The sequence below is a fragment of the Rhincodon typus genome, chromosome 30 (genome assembly GCF_021869965.1).
Source record: "Rhincodon typus isolate 14 chromosome 30, sRhiTyp1.1, whole genome shotgun sequence".
NCBI lineage: Eukaryota > Metazoa > Chordata > Chondrichthyes > Orectolobiformes > Rhincodontidae > Rhincodon > Rhincodon typus.
In genome coordinates this window covers 38,000,843-38,020,451 of record NC_063361.1, presented here as the reverse complement: position 1 = coordinate 38,020,451, position 19,609 = coordinate 38,000,843, and the positions used below count along the sequence as shown (strand labels likewise).

The following is a 19,609-nucleotide window of genomic DNA, read 5'->3' as shown; positions in this document are numbered from 1 at the left end:
CATGCGCGCATAAATCTATTGGGTGAATCTGTATTTGCAGATACATTATATTTTGTTCAAAAAGCATACAATTTATAGACAATGTGGCCTTTTATAAATTCCTATTTTTAGAAATAAAACCAGTCTGACTCCAAACCAAAATAGCAGTAGATTCTAAACAAGGTCTCAAACTAACATGTATTGTCTGACCTAAAATGTTACTTCTTGTCTACACTGATAAAACCTTTAGTTCTCTCAGGACAGGGACTTGAAAGGAATTCAGGGATTTACATACACATATTAATCAATTAAAACCTTGTAACTGATTAAAGATTTAACAGAATCTTAAGTTTGTTTAACATATCCGCATCAGTATATGAACCCTTGATCTTTTACTTATAAATTCTGTGTCTGATACTTGCTCTGTCACTAACACCTCAAGAAGGAGCGATGCTCCGAAAGCTTGTGTTTTCAAATAAACCGTTGGATTATAACCTGGTATTGAGAGATTTCTGACCTTGTCCAACCCAGTCCAACACCAGCACCTCCACATCATAACTGTACACAGTGTTTATTCAGCAGGGTAAGGGGCACTCACTGCGTTAACTGTACACAGTGTTTAGCCACACATTGGCATCATGTTGCTGTTCAGTGAAACTTTTAGTCACAAGGAATTAACAGCGAGATGGGAAAGAGAGGAGAACCTATGCAATAGCAGAATATAAATAAGAAAATGACAGAAATATGCAAGGTCATTGAGTAAATAACATTAACAGAGATTTGAATTGAACTCCACATCAACTAAAAAGCTTTGGAAGTAGCTAACTATCAGAGTAAATGAAAGCAGGCAGTTCGAAGCAGAGGATATGTGAAGCAAGAGGTCACTCAGAGACAGGAGAGTAATCACAAATATTAACTATACAGCATAAAAAGCCCATTCTGCTCAACCAGTCTCTGCTAGGGTTTACGGTCCACTCAAGTCATTTCTGCTTTTCCTACTTTAACTCTGTCAATATTACCTCTATTCCCCTCCCCCTCAGATACCCATCTAGCTTTCCTGGAAATGCACCTATAACATTAACTTCAACCATTCATCAAGCGTGAACAGATAAAAGTCCATCAGACAAATGAAAGTACAACAAACGATCAGCTGACAATTTGGGAAAGAAGAGCACACTCTCGGTAACACTCCACTCAATCACACGTGAAACTTTCCTCAACAGGAAATGTGAACCCATTAGTAGGTACACCTCTGGACCCACCAAAGAAGTTTAAAATAGTTTACCATTTTGGCCCTTTCTCACTAAACCAAGAGACTCATATCTAACATTCAAGAAGGTTTTTAGGCATTCCTAGGCCTCTCCCACCCTCCAAAAGGATAGATGATGCGAGAGCATTGTTTCCTTTACTGGATGAGATTTTGAATACAAGAGTAGGGATTGATGGTGGAAGGGCTTTTTGGATTGTTCCCTTAGAACAGTGCAGGCTGAGGGCTGAGTTAATGGAGGTGTACAAAATAATGAGGGGCTTGAACGGAGTGCACAGGGAAGACCTCTTTCCTCCTAGTGGCAGGTTGAGGAGGTCATTTACCAGGGGAACAGACTGAAAGTGATTGGTAGAAAGATTAGAGAAGACATAAGGAAGCCCTTTTTCACCCCGACGGTGGACGGTAACATTCCAGGTTCTGCACATGCTGATCAGCATACTGACACACTAACTTCCAGTGTGGGAAGTGGGTACACAGTTGATGGGAGTTTGGAATTTCCTGCCCAGTTGTGTGGTGGAGGTGAAAACCCTCAACTTATTTGACAGGAACCTGGATCTGCACTTAAAGGACTGCAACCTGCAAGGCTACAGGCCAAGTGCTGGAAAGTGGGATTAGGAGGAGGGCTAGTTTGGTCAGCCAGTGCAGATGTAATGGGCTGAATGGGCTCTTTCTGCGATGCATTTTCATATGGTTCGTATGTCCAGCACTAACAGGCAAGTCCAGAGATGACTCCTAAGCTCCTTGCACCTGTCAGTGCCTTTGCTGTTGAGGTGCTCTATCCTTAAGGACAGTGGGCCATTCCCACACCTCCTATCACTGATGTTGTGCTCAATTCGCTTTCGACTTCTTCCCGTTTCCCTTGACTCCTTGATTCTCGTTTCTCTGATATGCCATGCACACAAGAACTTTACTGTCACTGTTTTCAATTTCCAGAAAGGGGGTTTGATTGGGTGAATGACGGTTTTATTCACACAAAGGAGCCACACAAGAGGCACAAACACTTCACATTGCTACCTGCTGCCATTTGTCACAGGATTGAATATCCATTCAGAAACTTTACCTGTTCCCTTGTACGTGCCCTTATCAGGCCAGAGTACAGAGCATAGACTGGTCAGGACCAACATGCCAAGTTGCTTTGCATTCAGTTCATTGTTGGTGTAATAATCCAGTGAATCCTGTGTCAGCACAAACCAATGTTTCCGAATCCTTAGCCAAGGTGTCTTCACATTGTGCTGTACTTCTTTAAACAGCCAACCTAGCAATGAATGAGGGGAACAGATAAGAAATGGGTACAGTCACATCTGAAATTTAAGATTTAGGTGCAGAGTAGGCCACTCTGTACTTCTCCATCATTCAATAAGGTTATGGCTGATCTGATTACAACACATCCCCACTTAGCTTTCATGCCCTTGCTTATCAAGAATCTATCTACCTCTGCCTCAAAAATATTCAAATTGAAGCAGATTGGGAAGAGTGTGGAGCAGGTCAATGTCACGTGTGAAGCAGACTGGGAGAGTGAAACTGTGTGAATAAGGCAATGGGAGATAATAACCAGCAGCAGACAGGCCCTTCAACCTGTCTCTACCTGACTGAGCTGAGGTGTAGCATCACAGAAAAAGAGTGTAGGTGATTGATAGGTATTGCTTTTGTGTCTCTTTTTATTGGCCAAGTAATTTAAATCATGAGATGTTATTACACCTGATGAACACAGTTCAGAAATTCACTTTTAAAATATTTAACATCTAACTTAATTAAACAGATGGAAAAAGTCACAGCTGGGTGTCACCTTCTTGCTGTGGGACAAAGTACAAATCAGGAAATCACGGAGGTATGTAAGAAACGGACTACAATTGTCACTGGTGATTTTAATCTGCACATTGACGGGGCAAATCAGATGGGCATGGGCAACATGGAAGATGAATTTGTGGAATGCAACAGAAATTGTTTTTTAGAGCAGTACATCATGAACACTACCCAGGAACACGCTATTTTAGACCTAGCAATGTCTAAGGAGGTGGAATTAATAAGAGATCTTGTAGTCAAGGATCCTCTAACTGGTGGCAATCTCAATTCAGTTTGTGCAGCAGTAACTCAGGTCTCACACCAGTACCCTCAACTTAAATAAAGGCGCTTACAGAGGTATGCAGAAGGAACTGTCTAACCTGGCTGGGAAAATAGATCAAGAGGAAGATCAGTAAACACCAGTGACAGACATTAAGCACTCAGCTTTTCAAAACACTCAGTAAAAATTTATTCTGGCCAAAAGGAACTCAATAAAGAGGTTGTTAACAAAGATGGTCAGGGACAGCACCCAAACAAAAGACTTAAAATCAGTGAAAGTTAGTGGCAGGCCTGAGAATTGGGACTTTTTTTTTTTTAAGAACCAGCAGCAGATGATTAAGAAGCTAAGAAAAAAGGTGAAAATTGATCACAAAAGTAATATAAAAACAAACAGTGAGCTTCAAGGGGTACGTAAAAAGAAAGAATAGCAAATGTAAGTGTTGGACCCTTGGAGAGTGCAACTGGGGAATTAATAATGGGGACCAAGGAAATGGCAGACACTTTAAAGCAGTCTTCTCAGTGGAGGACTCAATAAACATCCCAAAGGTAAAAGATAAGTAAAGCGCTAACAGAGGAAAGATCTTGTAACACTGTCTATTGTGTACGACTAAATATTTTGTAATGGGATTCAAAGTAAACTGGTCGCCAGTACTTGACTGCCTGTCTCCAAAGGTTTTAAAGGAAATGGCTGCAGAGATAGTGGAGGCATTGGTTGAAATAGTCCAGAACTCATTGGATTCCGGGAGAGTTCTAATGGACTGGAAAGCCACTAACATTATGTTCCTGATCAAGAGGAAGCGAGACAGAAACTAAGAAACTGTAGGGCATAACATCCAAAGGATTAACATCCGTCATTGGGAAAATGCTTGAGTCCATTATTAATGAAGAAATGGGCCATATGATATAGTAGCAAATTAGTCATTCGCCCCATTGAGTCTGCTCCACCATTTGATCGTGGCTGATATGTTTCTCAACCCCATTCTCCTGCCTTCTTGCTGTAACCCTTGATCCCCTTGCCTATTTATCTCAATCTTAACACACTTAATACCTTGGCCTCCACAGCCTTCTACGCCAATGTGTTCAACAGATTTACCAATGTCTGACTGAAGAACTTCCTCATCTCCGTTTTAAAGGGCTGTCCATTCATTCTGCGGCTGTGCCCTCAGGTCCTAGTCTCTCTTACTAGTGGAAACAACATCTCCACATCCACTCTACTCAGGCCTCTCCGTATTCAAAGTTTCAATTGGAATCCCCTCATCCTCCTAAAACCGAATATAGACCCAGAGTCCTCAAATGCTTTTCACATAAACCCTACATTCCCAAGATCATTCTTGTGAACTTCCTTTGGACTCCCTCCAAGGCCAGAACATCTCTCCTTAGATACAAGGCCCAAAACTACTCTCAATATTCTAAATGCGGTCTGACCAGAGCCTTATACAGCCCCAGCAGTACAGCTCTGCTCCTGTATTCTAGCCCTCTTGAGATAAATACCACCATTGCAGTTGCCTTCCTAACTACCAAATGAACCTGCATGTTAACCTTGAGAGAATCCTGAACTAGGACTCCCAGGTCCCTTTGTGATTCAGATTTTTAAAGCCTTTCCCCCATTTATAAAATAGTCTACATCTCTATTCTTCCTCCCCAGTGCATAACCTCACATTTTCCCACATTTTATTCTACCTGCCACTTCTTTGCCGACTCGCCTAGCACGTCCAAATCCTTCTGCAGCCTCCCTGCTTCCTCAACATTAGCTGTCCACCTGTCTTTGTGTCATCTGCAAACATAGTAACAACACCCTCAATTCCTTCATCCAGATCATTGATGTATAACGTGTACAGTTTTGGCCTCAACACTGACACCCGCAGAACTCCACTAGTCACCGGTTGACATCTCTGAAAAGACCCCTTCATCCCCTTTCTGCTAGTCAATCAATCCTGCATCCACTCCAGCATCTTGCCCCTGACACCATAAGCTCTTACTTATCAGCCTCCTGTGCAGAGCCTTGCCAAAGGCCTTTTGGAAATCCAAATAGATCACATCCATTGACTCTCCTTTGTCTAGCTTGCTCAGTAACTCCTCAAAGAATTTGAACAGATTTGTCAGCCATGAACTCCCCTTGACAAAGTCATGCCAACTCAGCACTATTTTGCCATGCACTTTCAAGTACTTAGCAATCTCATTCTCTAAAATTGTACCAATGACTGAGGTCAGGCTAACCTGCCTATAACTTCCTGTCCTCTGTCTCCCTCCCTTCTTAAACAGGGATGTTACATTAGCTATTTTCCAGTCTTCTGGGACCCTCCCTAACTCCAGCGATTCCTGAAAGATCACCCCAATGCTTCTACAATCTCCTCAGCTATCTCCTTCAAAACTCTGGGGTGTAGTCCACCTGGTCTGATTGATTTATCCATTTTCAGCTTCCTCAGTACCTTCTCCTTAGTGATGGCCACTACACTCACGTCTGCCCCCTGACCTTCTTTAAATTCTGGTTATGCTGCTGGTGTCTTCCAACTGAAGATTGATGTAAAGTACCTATTCAGTTCCTCCATCATTTCTTTGTTCCCCATTACTACTTCTCCAGTCAGTTTTCCAGCAGTCCAACACCACTCTTGCCTCTCTCTTACTTCTCATATTTCTTAAAAAAAAACTCTTACAATTCTTTTTATATTATTAGCTAGCTCACCCTCGTATTTCAACTTCTCATTGCTTTTTTAGTTGTTCTCTGCTGGTTTTTAAAGGCTTCCCAATCTGCTGATTGTATGCTTTGTCTTTTGCTTTTAGGCTGCTTGCCAGCCACTGTTACATTGTCCTCCCCTTAGTAGGTTTCTTCTTCCTTGGGATGAATTTCTGCTGTACCTCCAAAATTATCTCCAGAAACTACTGCCATTACTGCTCCACCATCTTCCCTGCTAGGTTCCCCTTCCAGTCAATTCAAAATATATTTAGAAAAGCATAACGCAATCAAAAGTCAATATGGTTTTGTGAAAGACAAATCATGTTTGACAACTTTGCTAGAGTTCTCTGAGGACATTACAAGCAGAGTTAAAGAACTGGAACTGTTAGATGCAGCATATTTGGATTTCCAGAAGACATTTGACAAGGTGGCACATAAAAGCATATTTCACATGATAGGAGTTTGTGGTATTGAGGGTAATGTACTGGCATCGATTGAGAATCAGTTAACATACAGTTGGGATTAAGGGCCTTTTGGAGGTGGGAAATACATAACTAGTAGAATGACACAAGGATCAGTCCTAGAATCTTAATTATTTACCATCTACATTATTGAATCAGAGGAGGGGACAGAGTGTAATGTATCCAATTTCACTCATGATACAAAAATAGGTGGGAGAGCACGTTGTGATGAGGACATAAGGAATCTCCAAGGGGATATACAAAGGTTGAGTGAGTGGGCAAAATCTTGGCAGATGGAATTTAATGTAGCAAATTGTGAGGTCATGCACTTTGGGTAGGAAGAATCAAAGGTTTAAAAGAATGAAAGGTGATCTTATTGAAACATACAAGATTCTAAGGAGGCTTGACAGGGTAGATGCTAAAAAGATGTTTCAATAGAGCGTACAAACATTGAAAAATAAAATGTTTTCAGGACAATTTCCAAGAACAATACGTTGCGGATCCAACCAGGGATCAGGCTATTTTGGATCTGGTGATGTGTAATGAGATAGATTAATCGATTATCTTGGAGTAAATGGGAAATGAGTCCGTAATGTAGTACACAATTTAGCTTTTAGTTCTAAGGGCAGAATTTGGGTTGGAAAATAATCTGCCAAACTTAAATAAGGGTAATTATAAAGGAATGCTTTATATGCTCTTCATTTCCATCCATCCTGAAAATTTTTGCACTTTCCCAAATTATATTCCATTTGCCAAATCTTTGCTCACTGATTTAATCTATCCATATCACATTGTACAACCTGAGTGCTGGCCAGAAGGGAAGTCAAGGGCCTTGACCCATAGACAGTGAAGGATTGGAGATACATTTCCATGTAATGACGGCATGGGGGTGAAGGGGAATTTGCAGGTGGTGGCATTCCCATGTATCTGCTACCGTTGTCATCATATATGGTAGTATTCATGGGTTTGGAAGGTGCTGTTGAAGGAACCTTGGTGAGTTTCTTGTAGGTGGTAGTTAGAGTCACAGAGTAATACAGCATGGAAACAGCTCCTTCGGCCCAAGCTGGTCGATGCTGACTATGGTGCTCACTCAGCTAGTTCCAACTGCCCACATTTGGTCTATATCCCTCTCAACCTTCCCATCATGTACCTATTAAAATGTTTTTTTTAAAATGTTGCTATTGCATGTGCCTCAACCACTTTCTCTGGCAGCCCATTCCATATATGCACCGCTCTCTACACAAAGAAGTTGCCCCTCAGGTCCTTCTTAAATCATTCCGCTCTCACCTTAAACCTATGCCCCATCAATTTTGAATTCCTCATTCCTGGATATAAGACTATATATGCATTCATCCTATCTACGCCCCTTATGATTTTATACACCTGAATAAGGTCACCCCTTATTTTCCTACATTCCAAGGAATAAAGTCCTATCCTGGCCAAACTGTCCCTATCACTCAAGCCTACTAGTCCCGGCAACATACTCGTAAATCTTCTTTGCACACTTTCCAGCTTAACTATGTCTTTCCTAAAACAGGGTGACCAAAACTGTACACAATGCTCCAAGTGCAGCCTCACCAATGACTTATACAACTGTAACATAATGTTCCAACTTCGATATTCAATGCCTCAACCAATGAAGGTCAGCATGCTAAATGCCATCTTCACCACGCTGTCCACCTGTGACGCCACTTCAACGAACTATGTACTTGTACTCCTAGGACTCTCTGCTCCACAACACTCCTCAGGACCTTACCATTTACTGTACAACTACTACCTTGGTTTGACTTTCCAAAGTGCAACACCACTCACTTACCTGCATTGAATTGCATTTGTCATCCTCAGCCAACTTCCCCATCTGATCAAGATCCCGCTGTAACTTTTGATAACCTTTCTCACTGTCTACGATACCTCCTAATTTTGTATCATCTGCAAACTTACTAATTATGCCTTGTACATTCTCATCCAGATCATCTGTGTCAATAGCAAATAACAAAGATCCCAGCACTGATCCTGTAGCATACCACTAGACACAGGCCTCCAGTGCAAGAAACAACCTTCAACCATCACCCTCTGCTTCCTAACATTGAGCCAGTTTTTAATTTAATTAGCTAGCTCTCCCTGGATCCCATGCAACTTAACCTGCATGACTAGCTTGCCGTGCGGGTACTTGTCAAAGACCTTACTAAAGTCCAAATAGATAACATCCACTGCCTGACCCACATCTATCCTTTTGGTTAGCTCTTCGAAAGACTCTTAAAAGATTTGTCAGACATGACTTCCTGTGCACAGTCCATGCTGACTATCCCTAATCAGACCTTGACTATCCAAGTATTGGTTGATCCTGTCCCTCAGTATCCTCTCCAATAACTTGCCTACCACTGATGTCAAGCTCACTGGCCTGTAGTTCCCTGGCTTGTCTTTCCTACCTTTCTTAAACAATGGAACAACATTAGCCACCCTCCAGTCTTCTGGAACTTCACCAGTGGCTAATGATGAAGCAAAGTTCTCTGCAAGGGCCTCTGCAATTTCTTCCCTAGCCTCCCATAACATTCAAGAACGGACATGATCAGGCTCAGGGAACTTATCCACCATAATGCGCTTTAAGGCTGCGAACACCTCCTCTCTGGCAATATGTATGCATTCCAAAATATCCCCACTTGCTTCCCTGATTTCCTTAGCATCCATGATTCTCTCGTCAGTAAACACTGTGGAGAAATATTCATTAAAAATCTCCCCCATCTCCTGCGGCTGCACACATAGACGGCCATGCTGATCTTTCAGGGGACCTATTCTTTCCCCAGCCACCCTCTAACTCTTAATATAGCTATACCTCTTGGGATTATCTTTAACCTTATCTGCCAGATCCATCTAATACCCTCTTTTTGCTCTTCTGATTTCTTTCTTAAGTGTGCTCCTACACTTTTTATAGTCATCTAGGGATTCACTCGAACCTGATAGCTTAAACCCAATGTATGCCTTCTTCTTTCTGCTGACCAGAGCCTCAATATCCCTCGTCAGTCAGGGATCCCTAAACGTGCCAATTTTTCCCTTCACCCTAACAGGGACATACTGTCTCTGAACTCTTAAAATCTCAGTTCTGAAAGCTTCCCATTTGCCAGTCATTCCTTTTCCTACAAACAATCGACCTCTGCTAGCCCCTGCCGCAAAACTGGCCCTGCTCTAGTTCAGCACCATATGTTAAAACTAAGAGAATTATGGTTACTGGACCCAAAGTGCTCTCCGACTGACACTTCAGTCACTTGTCCGACATTGTTTCCTAACAGGAGGTCCAGTGTTGCACCCTCCCTTTTAGGGCTCTCTACATATTGATTTAGGAAACTTTCTTGGATACATTTGACAAATTCCTCCCCATCCAGGCCTTTTACATTGGGTGGCCCAATCAATACAGGGGAAATTAAAATCTCTAACCAATACTGCTCTACTTTCCCTATAGGTATCTACAATCTCTCTACACATCTGCTCCTCTAGTACCCGCTGGCTATTTGGAGGTCTATAACACAGTCCCAACTGAGTGACCACCCTCTTCTTGTTTCTAAGCTTTAACCGTATGGTCTCATTTGATGACCTCTTAAGAATATTCTCTTTAAGCACTGTTATTATGTCCTCCTTTATCAAAAGGGCAACTGCCCTCCTCACTTACTTGTACTTCTGTCACACCTGTAGCTTGTGAGCTGCCAGTCCTGCCCTTCACTCTGCCATGTTCTGTTATGGCTATAATATTTCAGTCCCCAGAGCGTATCCATGTTCTGAGCTCATCTGCCTTACTAGTCAGGCCTCGTGTTGAAATAAATGCAGTTTAAACCAGAAATCTTTTCCATCCCTTTACTGTGCCCCTGGCTAACAACAGTAAACTTGCTCTCGATGTCTAATGTATTTTGTCCTGACTTCTCAATGGCCCTCCAGAGCCTTCCTCTCTCTCGCTCTCTCCACCCCTCCCCCTCCACCGCCATCCCACCTCCTCTCTACCTCCCCCACCCCAACGCCTCCTCTCTTCCTTTTCCAACTCCCGCCAAACTAGTTTACAATGTACGTTGATGGAGATGGGAATGAATGTTTGTGGATGTGGAACCAATCAAGTGCGCAGTTTTGTTCTGGATGGTGTTGAGCTTCTTGAGTGTTGTCGGGGCTGCACTCGTCTAGGCAAGTGGGGAGCATTCCATCACACTCCTGACTTGTGCCTTGTAAATGCAGGACAGGCTTTGGGGGAGTCAGGAAGTGAGTTACTCACCACAGGATTCCTAGCCTCTGATCTGCTGTTATAGCCACAGTATTAATATGACTAGTCCAGTTCAGTTTCTGGTCACCCCCAGGATGTTGATAACACGAAATTCAGTGATGGTAGTGTCTTTAATGTCAAGATTCTCTTTTGTTGGAGATTGTCATAACCTGGGAGATTTGTGACTCTGCACTATTCTAGACTATATAAATATGTATATACATATCTTACAGTTCAGTGAATATAAAGTGAATTCATTTGAGCAGTTTTGTGAGGTGCCATTTTCCTTCTGATTCACTCAGTTCAACTAAACCAAAATTTGCCTTCAATACATTAGGAACCTGGATTCAGGCTCAGAGACTAAAATAGATTCTCACATCGCTGTAGTTGTTTGAAGTAAAATGATGGGTTTTGTATTTCTCAATTACTGGGACTTAGCAACCAGAGTGGTGGTGTGTGGGGTGTGGCATAGCATAGCATGTGTGGCAGCATGCAGGGAGCCTGCAAGGGGTGTGTGTCTGTCTCTATAAGGAGGTACCAGTGCCTATTCTTTCTAATGTTAGGGTGCGCAGATCACAGAGATATACTTAGTGACCATTATGAACTCAACATTATTATTAAAATTACCCTTTCTATATTAAAAATAGTCATTCAACAGACTGTGATTTAAATGTGTCAGGAAAGAGACTAGGACATAGACAGCCCATATGACAATTACATTGCCCAATGACATTTTCAATGGCACTAGAAAATGCAGTCTTATGAGAATCAGGATTAGGCCCCTATTTTAAAATTGGGGTCAACTTCTGGGATGGGAGATAGGGAGTTTCATGCGTGGGGACGGGGTTGGGGGAAATTTAGTGCAATTGAAGTCCAAACACTATTGCTGGCCACAGAGAAGATTTGGACTTATTCACAAAGACCTCCATTTCCCACCAACAAAGTCACCGTTAATGTGTACTAGGGACATATGACCCTGATAAATGTTTATTAGTAGGACACCCAGGGGTCAGGCTAGTACCTCAGACCCTTAAATACAGAACAGCTCAGATGGGGCAAAGGCCTTTATTCAGATTTTTCTCTGGGTGATCATTCACTGCCTTTGAGAGGCTCTCTGTGGGTCTGCTTCACACAATTGAGTGTGTGGCTCTTGAATCACATGTCCAAAGAAACCACAGTAAAATAGAAATTTTCCCATTATTGCCTATTCTCTTCCCTCAGCCACATCAGCTTGAAGCTGAAAACATTCAGTTCTCCAACACAAAACAGCCAGAATTATTTATTTTTTGGCAGCTCAAAATTGAATATTGCTGTCACATCTTCTGAGACCTAGGGAGTAGTAACAAAATAATTACTGTATCAACTCGATCCAGGCCACAAACCTTGCATGATGATGCCCTGGTCTACACCAGTCACCATTTCTCTCTTCATTTTTTCTTTGGTCAGGCTCCTCCTTTCCTCGAGAATCTCTTCTGGTCTGAAACAACACCTTCAATCCTCAGAATGAATCATTAACTAGCAAGACTGTCAACTTAGCCTATAATAAATCACTAATCAGAACTGAAAATGGTAGCATTGTAGTAATGTTAGTATATTACAAGTCCAGAGGTTAGCCAATGCCTTGAAGACACGAGTCTACATTCCACAACATAACCAATGGAATTTCAATTCAAAATTATGAGAATGGAATAAAAACCTACTCTCTAACAGTGATCATAAAACTACTGGAATTTCATCCAAACCTATCAGGTTCTCTTGAGCCCTTCAGAGAAGGAAATTTGCTTACCTGGTCCATATACATACAAATTAGGAGTAGGCCATTCAGCCCCTCAAGCCTGCTCCGTCATTCAAAATGTTAATGCTGATTTGACTTTAGCTTCAACAACAGTTTTCTATCTATCCCTGATAACCTTTGACTCCTGTGATACACAGCTAGAAAAATCTTTAAAATATTCAATGTCTCCACCAGTATCTGGGGAAATGGCAAATTAATTGAACAGATTTATTGTGTCTGCCTTTTACCGATGAGCATACAAGGAACATCTTAGAAACAATTGTGAATCAGGTGGTGAAAAGGAGAGAGGAACTTAAAACAATCACAATCATCAGGAAAAAGAACTGAGAAAATTAGGAGAACACAATCTGACAAGTCCCCAGGTTCTGATGGACCTCATCCTAAGGGCTTCCAAGAAGCGGCTATTGAAATAGTAGATACATTGGTTTTAATTTTCCAAAATTCCCTCGATTTGGAAAGGTCCAATCAAAATGGAAAATTGTGAAGGGAGTCAAAGCAGACAGGGCGTAGACACGAATTTGAGACCTCCAGCAAATCAACCACATTCATTTTTAAAGACAGAATAAGGTTAAGAGGCCAATTGGGCTATTTTTGTACCCAATTTATATGCATATACAGTTCCACACTCAAAGAAATTTCTCAGCTTAGAAAGAAGACGTATACGCAATGTTCCTGAGTCAAGACTCTCCCACAAGGGCAAACATCTTTTCTGCATCCATAAGACAATAAGGAATGAGCAGAATTAGACCATTCATTCATCGAGTCTGCTTCACCATTCGATCATGGCCGATATGTTTCTTGACCCCATTCTCCTGCCTTCACCCCATAATCTTTGATCCCCTTATTAATCAAGAACCAATTTCTGTCTTAAATACACTCAATGACTTGGCCTCCACAGCCCTCTGTGACAATGAGTTCCACAGATTAACCAGCCTCTGACTGATGAAATTCTTCCGTATCTCCTTCCCAATTCTTCCTTATTGGGCAGCATGGTGGCACAGTGGTTAGCACTACTGCCTCACAGCGCCAGGGACCCAGGTTCGATTCCTGCCTCGGGCGACTGTCTGTGTGGAGTTTGCACATTCTCCCAGTGTCTGTGTGGGTTTCTTCCGGGTGCTCCGGTTTCCTCCCACAGTCCAAAGATGTGCAGGTTAGGTGGATTGGCCATGCTAAATTGTCCGTAGTGTTCAGGGAGGTGTAGATTAGGTGGGTTATAGGGGGATGGGTCTGGGTGGGATGCTCCGAGGTTCGGTGTGAACTTGTTGAGCCGAAGGGCCTGTTTCCACATTGTAGAGATTCTATGATCTCAGTTTTAAAGGGTCACCCCTTCACTTTGACGCTTACTCCTCAGATCCTTGTCTCACCTACTAGTGGAAACATCAACTCCACATTCACTCTGTCCAGGTCTCTCAATATTCTGTACATTTCAATCATATCGGCCCCTCATCCTTCTAAACGCCAGTGAGCACAGACCAAGTTCTCAACTGCTCCTCATAAGATAAGCCCTTCCTCTGGACTTTCTTCAAAGCCAGTACATCTTTCCTTTAGATACATAGCCCAAAACTGCTCTCACTATTCTAAATGCGGTTTGACCACAGCCTTGTACAGCTTCAGCAGAACATTTCAGTTTGTATATTCTAGCCATCTTGAAATGAATGCCAATATTGCATTTGCCTTCCTAACTGCCATCTGAACCTGAATGTTAACCTTAAGAGAATCCTGAACTAGAACTCCCAAGTCCCTTTTCCCATTTATAAAATAGTCCACATCTCTATTCTTCCTTCCAAAGTGCAGAACGTTACACTTTCTCACATTGTATTCCATCTGCCACTTCTTTCCCACTCTGCTAAAATGTCAGTAGCCTCACCACTTTCTCGACACTAGCTGTCCGTCCACCTATCTTTGTGCCATCTGCAAACTTAGCAACAATGCCTTCAGTTCCTTCGTTAATGTATGCTGTGGTCCCAAAACTGAGCCCTGCAGAACTCCACTAATCACCAAATGCCATCCTGACAAAGACCCCCTTATCTCTACTCTCTGCCTTCTGCCAGTCAGCCAATCCTCTCTCAGTGCCAGTATCTCACCCCTAACACCATGGGCTCATCTTATTTAGCAGCTTCCTGGGCAGCATCTTGTCAAAAACCTTCTGGAATTCTTATAGATTTGACAGGCATGAACTCCCCTTGTCAAAGCCATGTTGACTGTGCCCTATTTTACCATGCACTTCCAAGTACTCAGCAATCTCATCCTTAATATCAGACTCGAAATTCTTAACAACGACTGACATCAGGCTAACTGGCCTATAGTTTCCTGTCTTCTGCCTCCCATCTTTCTTGTTACATTAGCCAAACTGGAATCGTCTGGATTTACCCTAAGTGCTTGCAGGATATTGTCCGTCTATATAAGATCACCTCATTCTTTTAAGCTCCAATAGGTACAATCTAAAACACCAATAGCTCAATCTGTCCAATCTTTCCACAAAGGACAACCATTCCCATTTGAAGTACCACATGAGTGACATATCTTTAAAAAACTCTAAAGCATTTATTTCCTTTATGTAAGGAGACAAAAGTCGTACATGGTACTCTGGATGTGGTCTCACCAATTCTTTAATCAAGCATAGCAGAACATTGGAATATGAAAATAACAATGCTCTTCCAATAAATTACAACATTCCATTTGCCTTCCTTATCACTTGCTGCATCTGCATACTACAAGGACAGACACATCCCTCTATGCTGCAGAATTGTACAATTTCTCTCTATTTAAATAACATACTGCTAACATACTGCTTTTCTATTAATAGCCATTTTGGCTATTTTGTATCTGGTAATGTGGAATGAGACAAGTTCAATAAATGATCTCGGAGTAAAAGATTCTCTCGGAAACACAGCATGATGCAATATAATATTCAGATTGAGTGTGAGAAACTCAGGTTAGAAACAACTGTGCAAAAGTTAAATAAGAGTATTTACAAGTAATGAGGGCAGAGCTGGCTGGAGTGCACAGAAAAGGAGTTTAGCGTCACGAAAAATGGGAGGCATTTAAGAAAAAAAGCTTACACAAAGATATATTCCACTGGCAAAGGAGGATTCTAGAGTGGATAAACAGACTGTAGTTAACCAAGGAAGTTAAGGGTGATATGGAATTTAAAGAAGGGATACACAAGGTAGCAAAGATTAGTGGTACGCAAGAGAATTTGGAAAATTTAAAAAAGAACGAAAGGTGACCAAATAAAAAGAGGGCGTAAATATAGGTTCAAGGTAAACTAGCGAGTAATATAAAAAAGAACAGTGAACTTCTTTGAAAATATAAATAGGAAGACAGAATTCAAAGTGAACATAGACCCCTGAGAGAATGGAGCTAGGGAAATAATAATGGGGAACTAGGAAATGGCAGAGAAGTTGAATGAATACTTTGCACCAGTCTTCTTAGTAGAATACAGCAATAGCATTCTGAAACTACAAAATAACCAAGAGGGAAGGGAGATAAATAAAATAACAACCAGATAAAAGTACTAGGGAAACTAATGAGGCTAAAGACAGATAACCCTATACCTGATGGGATGCATCCTACTATATTACAGGAAGTAGTTAAAAGATGGTGGATGCACATATAGTAATCTTGCAGAATCCTTAGATTCTGGAAAGGTCCCAGAGGATTGAAAAACCACCTATGTAACACCCCAATTCAAAAAGGAAGTGAGACAAAAATCAGCTAACTACAGGTCAGTTAGCTTAATGGCTAGCATGGGAAAATAAGTCTATTTGAAAGGATGTAACGGCAGAGCATTTAGAAGTACATAACATAACTGAGCAGGGTCAGCCTGGCTTCATGAGAGAAAAACATGCCTGACAAATTTATTAGAATTCTTTGAGGAAATAACAAGCTGGCTAGATAAAGGGGAACTAGTAGATGTAATATATTTCAAATGCACACAATAAGATACCATACAAAAGGATACTTCATAAAAGCCCATGGTGTTGGAGGTAGCACATTAGCATGGATAGAGGATTAGCTAACTAGTACAGGAGTGTATTGGAACCAGGTGGCATTTTCAGTATAGCAACCTGTAATGAGTGGAGTACCACAGAGATCAATGTTAGGATCACAATGATTTAAAACATATATTAACGACATTAACGATGAAAGTGAACATACTATAGCCAAGCTTAAAAAGTAGGAAGGCAAGGAGTGAGGATGACACAGAGTTTACAGAGGGATATAGTGAGTGGACAAAATCTTGGCAGATGGAAGATAATGCAGGAATACTTCCAACTCCCCAGCGGGAAGTACAAAGGAGCTGAAAATTATTTAAGTGGGGAAAGACTGCAGAATGCTGCAGCACAGAAAGATCTGAGAATCACAAAAAGTTCAACAGATAATAGGGAAGGTAAATGGAATGTTGTCATTTGTTTCAAAGGGAATAGAGTACAAAAATAGGGATATCATGCTAAAACTATGCAAGGAAGTAGTTAGACCAACCTAGAATAAATAATTTTGGTCCCCTTATCTAAGGAAAGATAGTCCCACTGGCAGCAGTCCAAAGAAAGTGCGCGATATTGATTCCAGGTATGCAGAGAATTTCTTACCAGGAAAGGTTGAGCAGTTTCACTTGATTTCGTTAGAGTTTAGACGTATGAGAAGAGACCTTATTAAAGCACAGGATTCTTAAGGCTTTACTAAGGTCCAAGGAAACAATGTTTCACAGGGTTGATTCAGAGAGGCTGTTTAACTTGTGGGAGAGTCTAGGGCCAGAGAGTATCATCTCATGATAAGAAATTGCCCAGTTTGGATAGAGATGAGGAGGACTTTCTTCTCTTGGAGGGTAGTTAATCTGTGGAATTCTTTGCCACAGAAAGCTATTGAGGCTGGAACATTAAGTATACCTAGGTGAGACAGACAGACAGATCAGAAAGGGAATCAAGGGTCATGGTGAAAAACAGGAAAATGGAACTGAGGATTATCAGATCAGTCATGATCTCATTGAATGGCAGAGTAGATTCAATGGCCTTACATTCCCACATCTCAGAATATTTTAAGGACCCAGAGCCTTTGCTTTTCTGAAGTCTGGCTTCTTTTGTGGTGCAGACATCAAGAAGAAACAGACCAAAACATGGTTCATGCACATCTGATAAGAGTAGCTGCAAATCTAAACTAACACTACTGTCAATTTAACTTCCAATAGAATACTGACAAGTAATACAGTTAGTATATCAGAGGGTGAAGAACTGAGAGCCTCAGCCTCAAGTGAAAATGACTCCAACAACACAAAATGCAGTGACTTTAGTTCACAATATGGGGTATACCACGATTCGGAAATTTGTTACCTGTCTGCGGTATCAGTGGCCAAAGACTCAGTTAGGTTCAGATCTGAAGATGCCTGAATTAGAAACAGAAAATATTTAGCATCATAAAAGAGACACAGCAACATTTAATTGCAATATTAACAAAATATTGCAGATGTGAAAAATCTGAAATGAAAACAGTGTGCTGGAGAAACTCAGCAGGTCTGGCAGGATCTGTGGAGAGAGAAATAGAATTACTGCTTCCAGTCCAATATAATCCTTCTTCTGAATTCCATCTTTGATAAACTGGACTATACTCCAATTCACAACTAGTACCAAGGATGACTGGAGAGTGGCTATTGTTGTACCTTTGGTTAAGAAATGTTGTAAGGAGAAGCTTGGGAACTATAACCTGTGAGACTGACTTCGGTGGTGGGTATGTTGATGGAGGTGATTCTGAAAGATATGATTTATATGCATTTGGAGAGGAAAGGAATTATTAGGGATAGTCAGTGTTTTGTACTAGGGTAATCATGTCTCACAAATTTGTTTCAGTTTTTTGAGTAAGCAACCAAAACATTGATGAGGGCACAGTGGTAGACATTGTTTCCTTGGACCTTAGTAAAGCCTTTGACAAGGTTCACATGGTAACTTATTAGTAAAGGTAGATCACATGGGATTCAGAGCGAGCTAGCCAATTGAGTACAAAATTGGCATAATAGCTGGAGACAGAATGATGGTGGAAGGTTGTTTTTCAAACTGGAGGCCTGTTACCAGTGGTACTCCACAGGGTCCACTTTTGTTTGTCATTTATATGAATTATTCAAATGAGAATATGGAGGGTGTGGTTAGTAATTTTGCAGACGACACCAAAATTGGTGGACAATGTGATTTGATTTTGAGTTGATTTATTATTGTCACATGTACCTAAGTACAGTGAAAAGCTTTGCTTTGCATGCAGTACAAGCAGATCATACCGTACAAAGATCATAGGGTGGTAGAGCGAGAAACAAAGTTATGACTGTAAAGAAGGTGCACAAAAAGCAAGATCAACATTAAATTTGAAATTTGACAGGTCCATTCAGAAGTCTAACAACAGTGGGGAAGAAGCTGCTCGAATCTGTGGGGACGTGTGTTTAAGCTTTTGTATCTTTTGCCTTATGGAAGAGGTTGGAAGAGATTATAACCGGGGTGGGAGAGGTCTTTGACAATGATAGCTGCCTTTCTGTGGCAACGAGCAACGTAGATGGAGTAAATAGATGGAAGGTTGGCTTGTGTGATGGTCTGGGCTGTAATTTCTGCAATTTTCTATACTTACAGACTTGGGTAAAGCAGTTACCGTACCAAGCCATGATGCTGATAGAATGCCTTCAATGGTGCATCTGTAAGAGTTGGTGAGGGTTGGTGAGCGAAGAGGGTTATCTAAGATTTGAATCTTCTTAAGCTTCTTCATCAAGTGGACAGTCCCAACCTCTCCATTCATCTACCCACTGAAGTCCCTTACCCTTGGAACCATTTTTATTCATCTTTACTGCATTGTCTCTACTGAAGACCTTGTGCTCCAGACCTTGCTGCAGCCCAGCCAAACTGTTCTAGTAGTTAAAACACTGGCATCTATCCAACAATGTGTAATATTGTCCAGGTATGTCATTTATACAAAAGTGCTCTAAGGCCATCACATCCTTCCTAAAGTGTGAAGAAAGTCATGACAGACTCAAAAGATTAACTCTGTTTTTCTCTCTCCAGATGTTGCCAGACTTATTGACTTTCTCTAGCATCCTGCGTTTACTCCTAAAGCATAGCCTCTATAATGGGATATGAGGCCAGATGAGGCTAAATCATTT

At 41.4% G+C, this 19,609-nt stretch overlaps 1 protein-coding gene across 1 annotated transcript in view; it reads right to left on the bottom strand.

The window, feature by feature from the left end:
* The window catches only part of plekhh3 (pleckstrin homology, MyTH4 and FERM domain containing H3), a 54,285-nt gene extending 36,417 nt beyond the window's left edge, over positions 1-17,868 (bottom strand). Inside the window, exons 1-3 of the mRNA XM_048614693.1 lie at positions 17,808-17,868; positions 12,065-12,159; positions 2,307-2,501 (exon numbers count right to left, since the gene is read on the bottom strand). Coding sequence (XP_048470650.1) covers positions 2,307-2,501; positions 12,065-12,113 — 244 coding nt within the window. The 5' untranslated portion in view covers positions 12,114-12,159; positions 17,808-17,868. The remainder of the gene's footprint in view (positions 1-2,306; positions 2,502-12,064; positions 12,160-17,807) is intronic.
* Between the last annotated feature and the right edge of the window lie 1,741 nt (positions 17,869-19,609).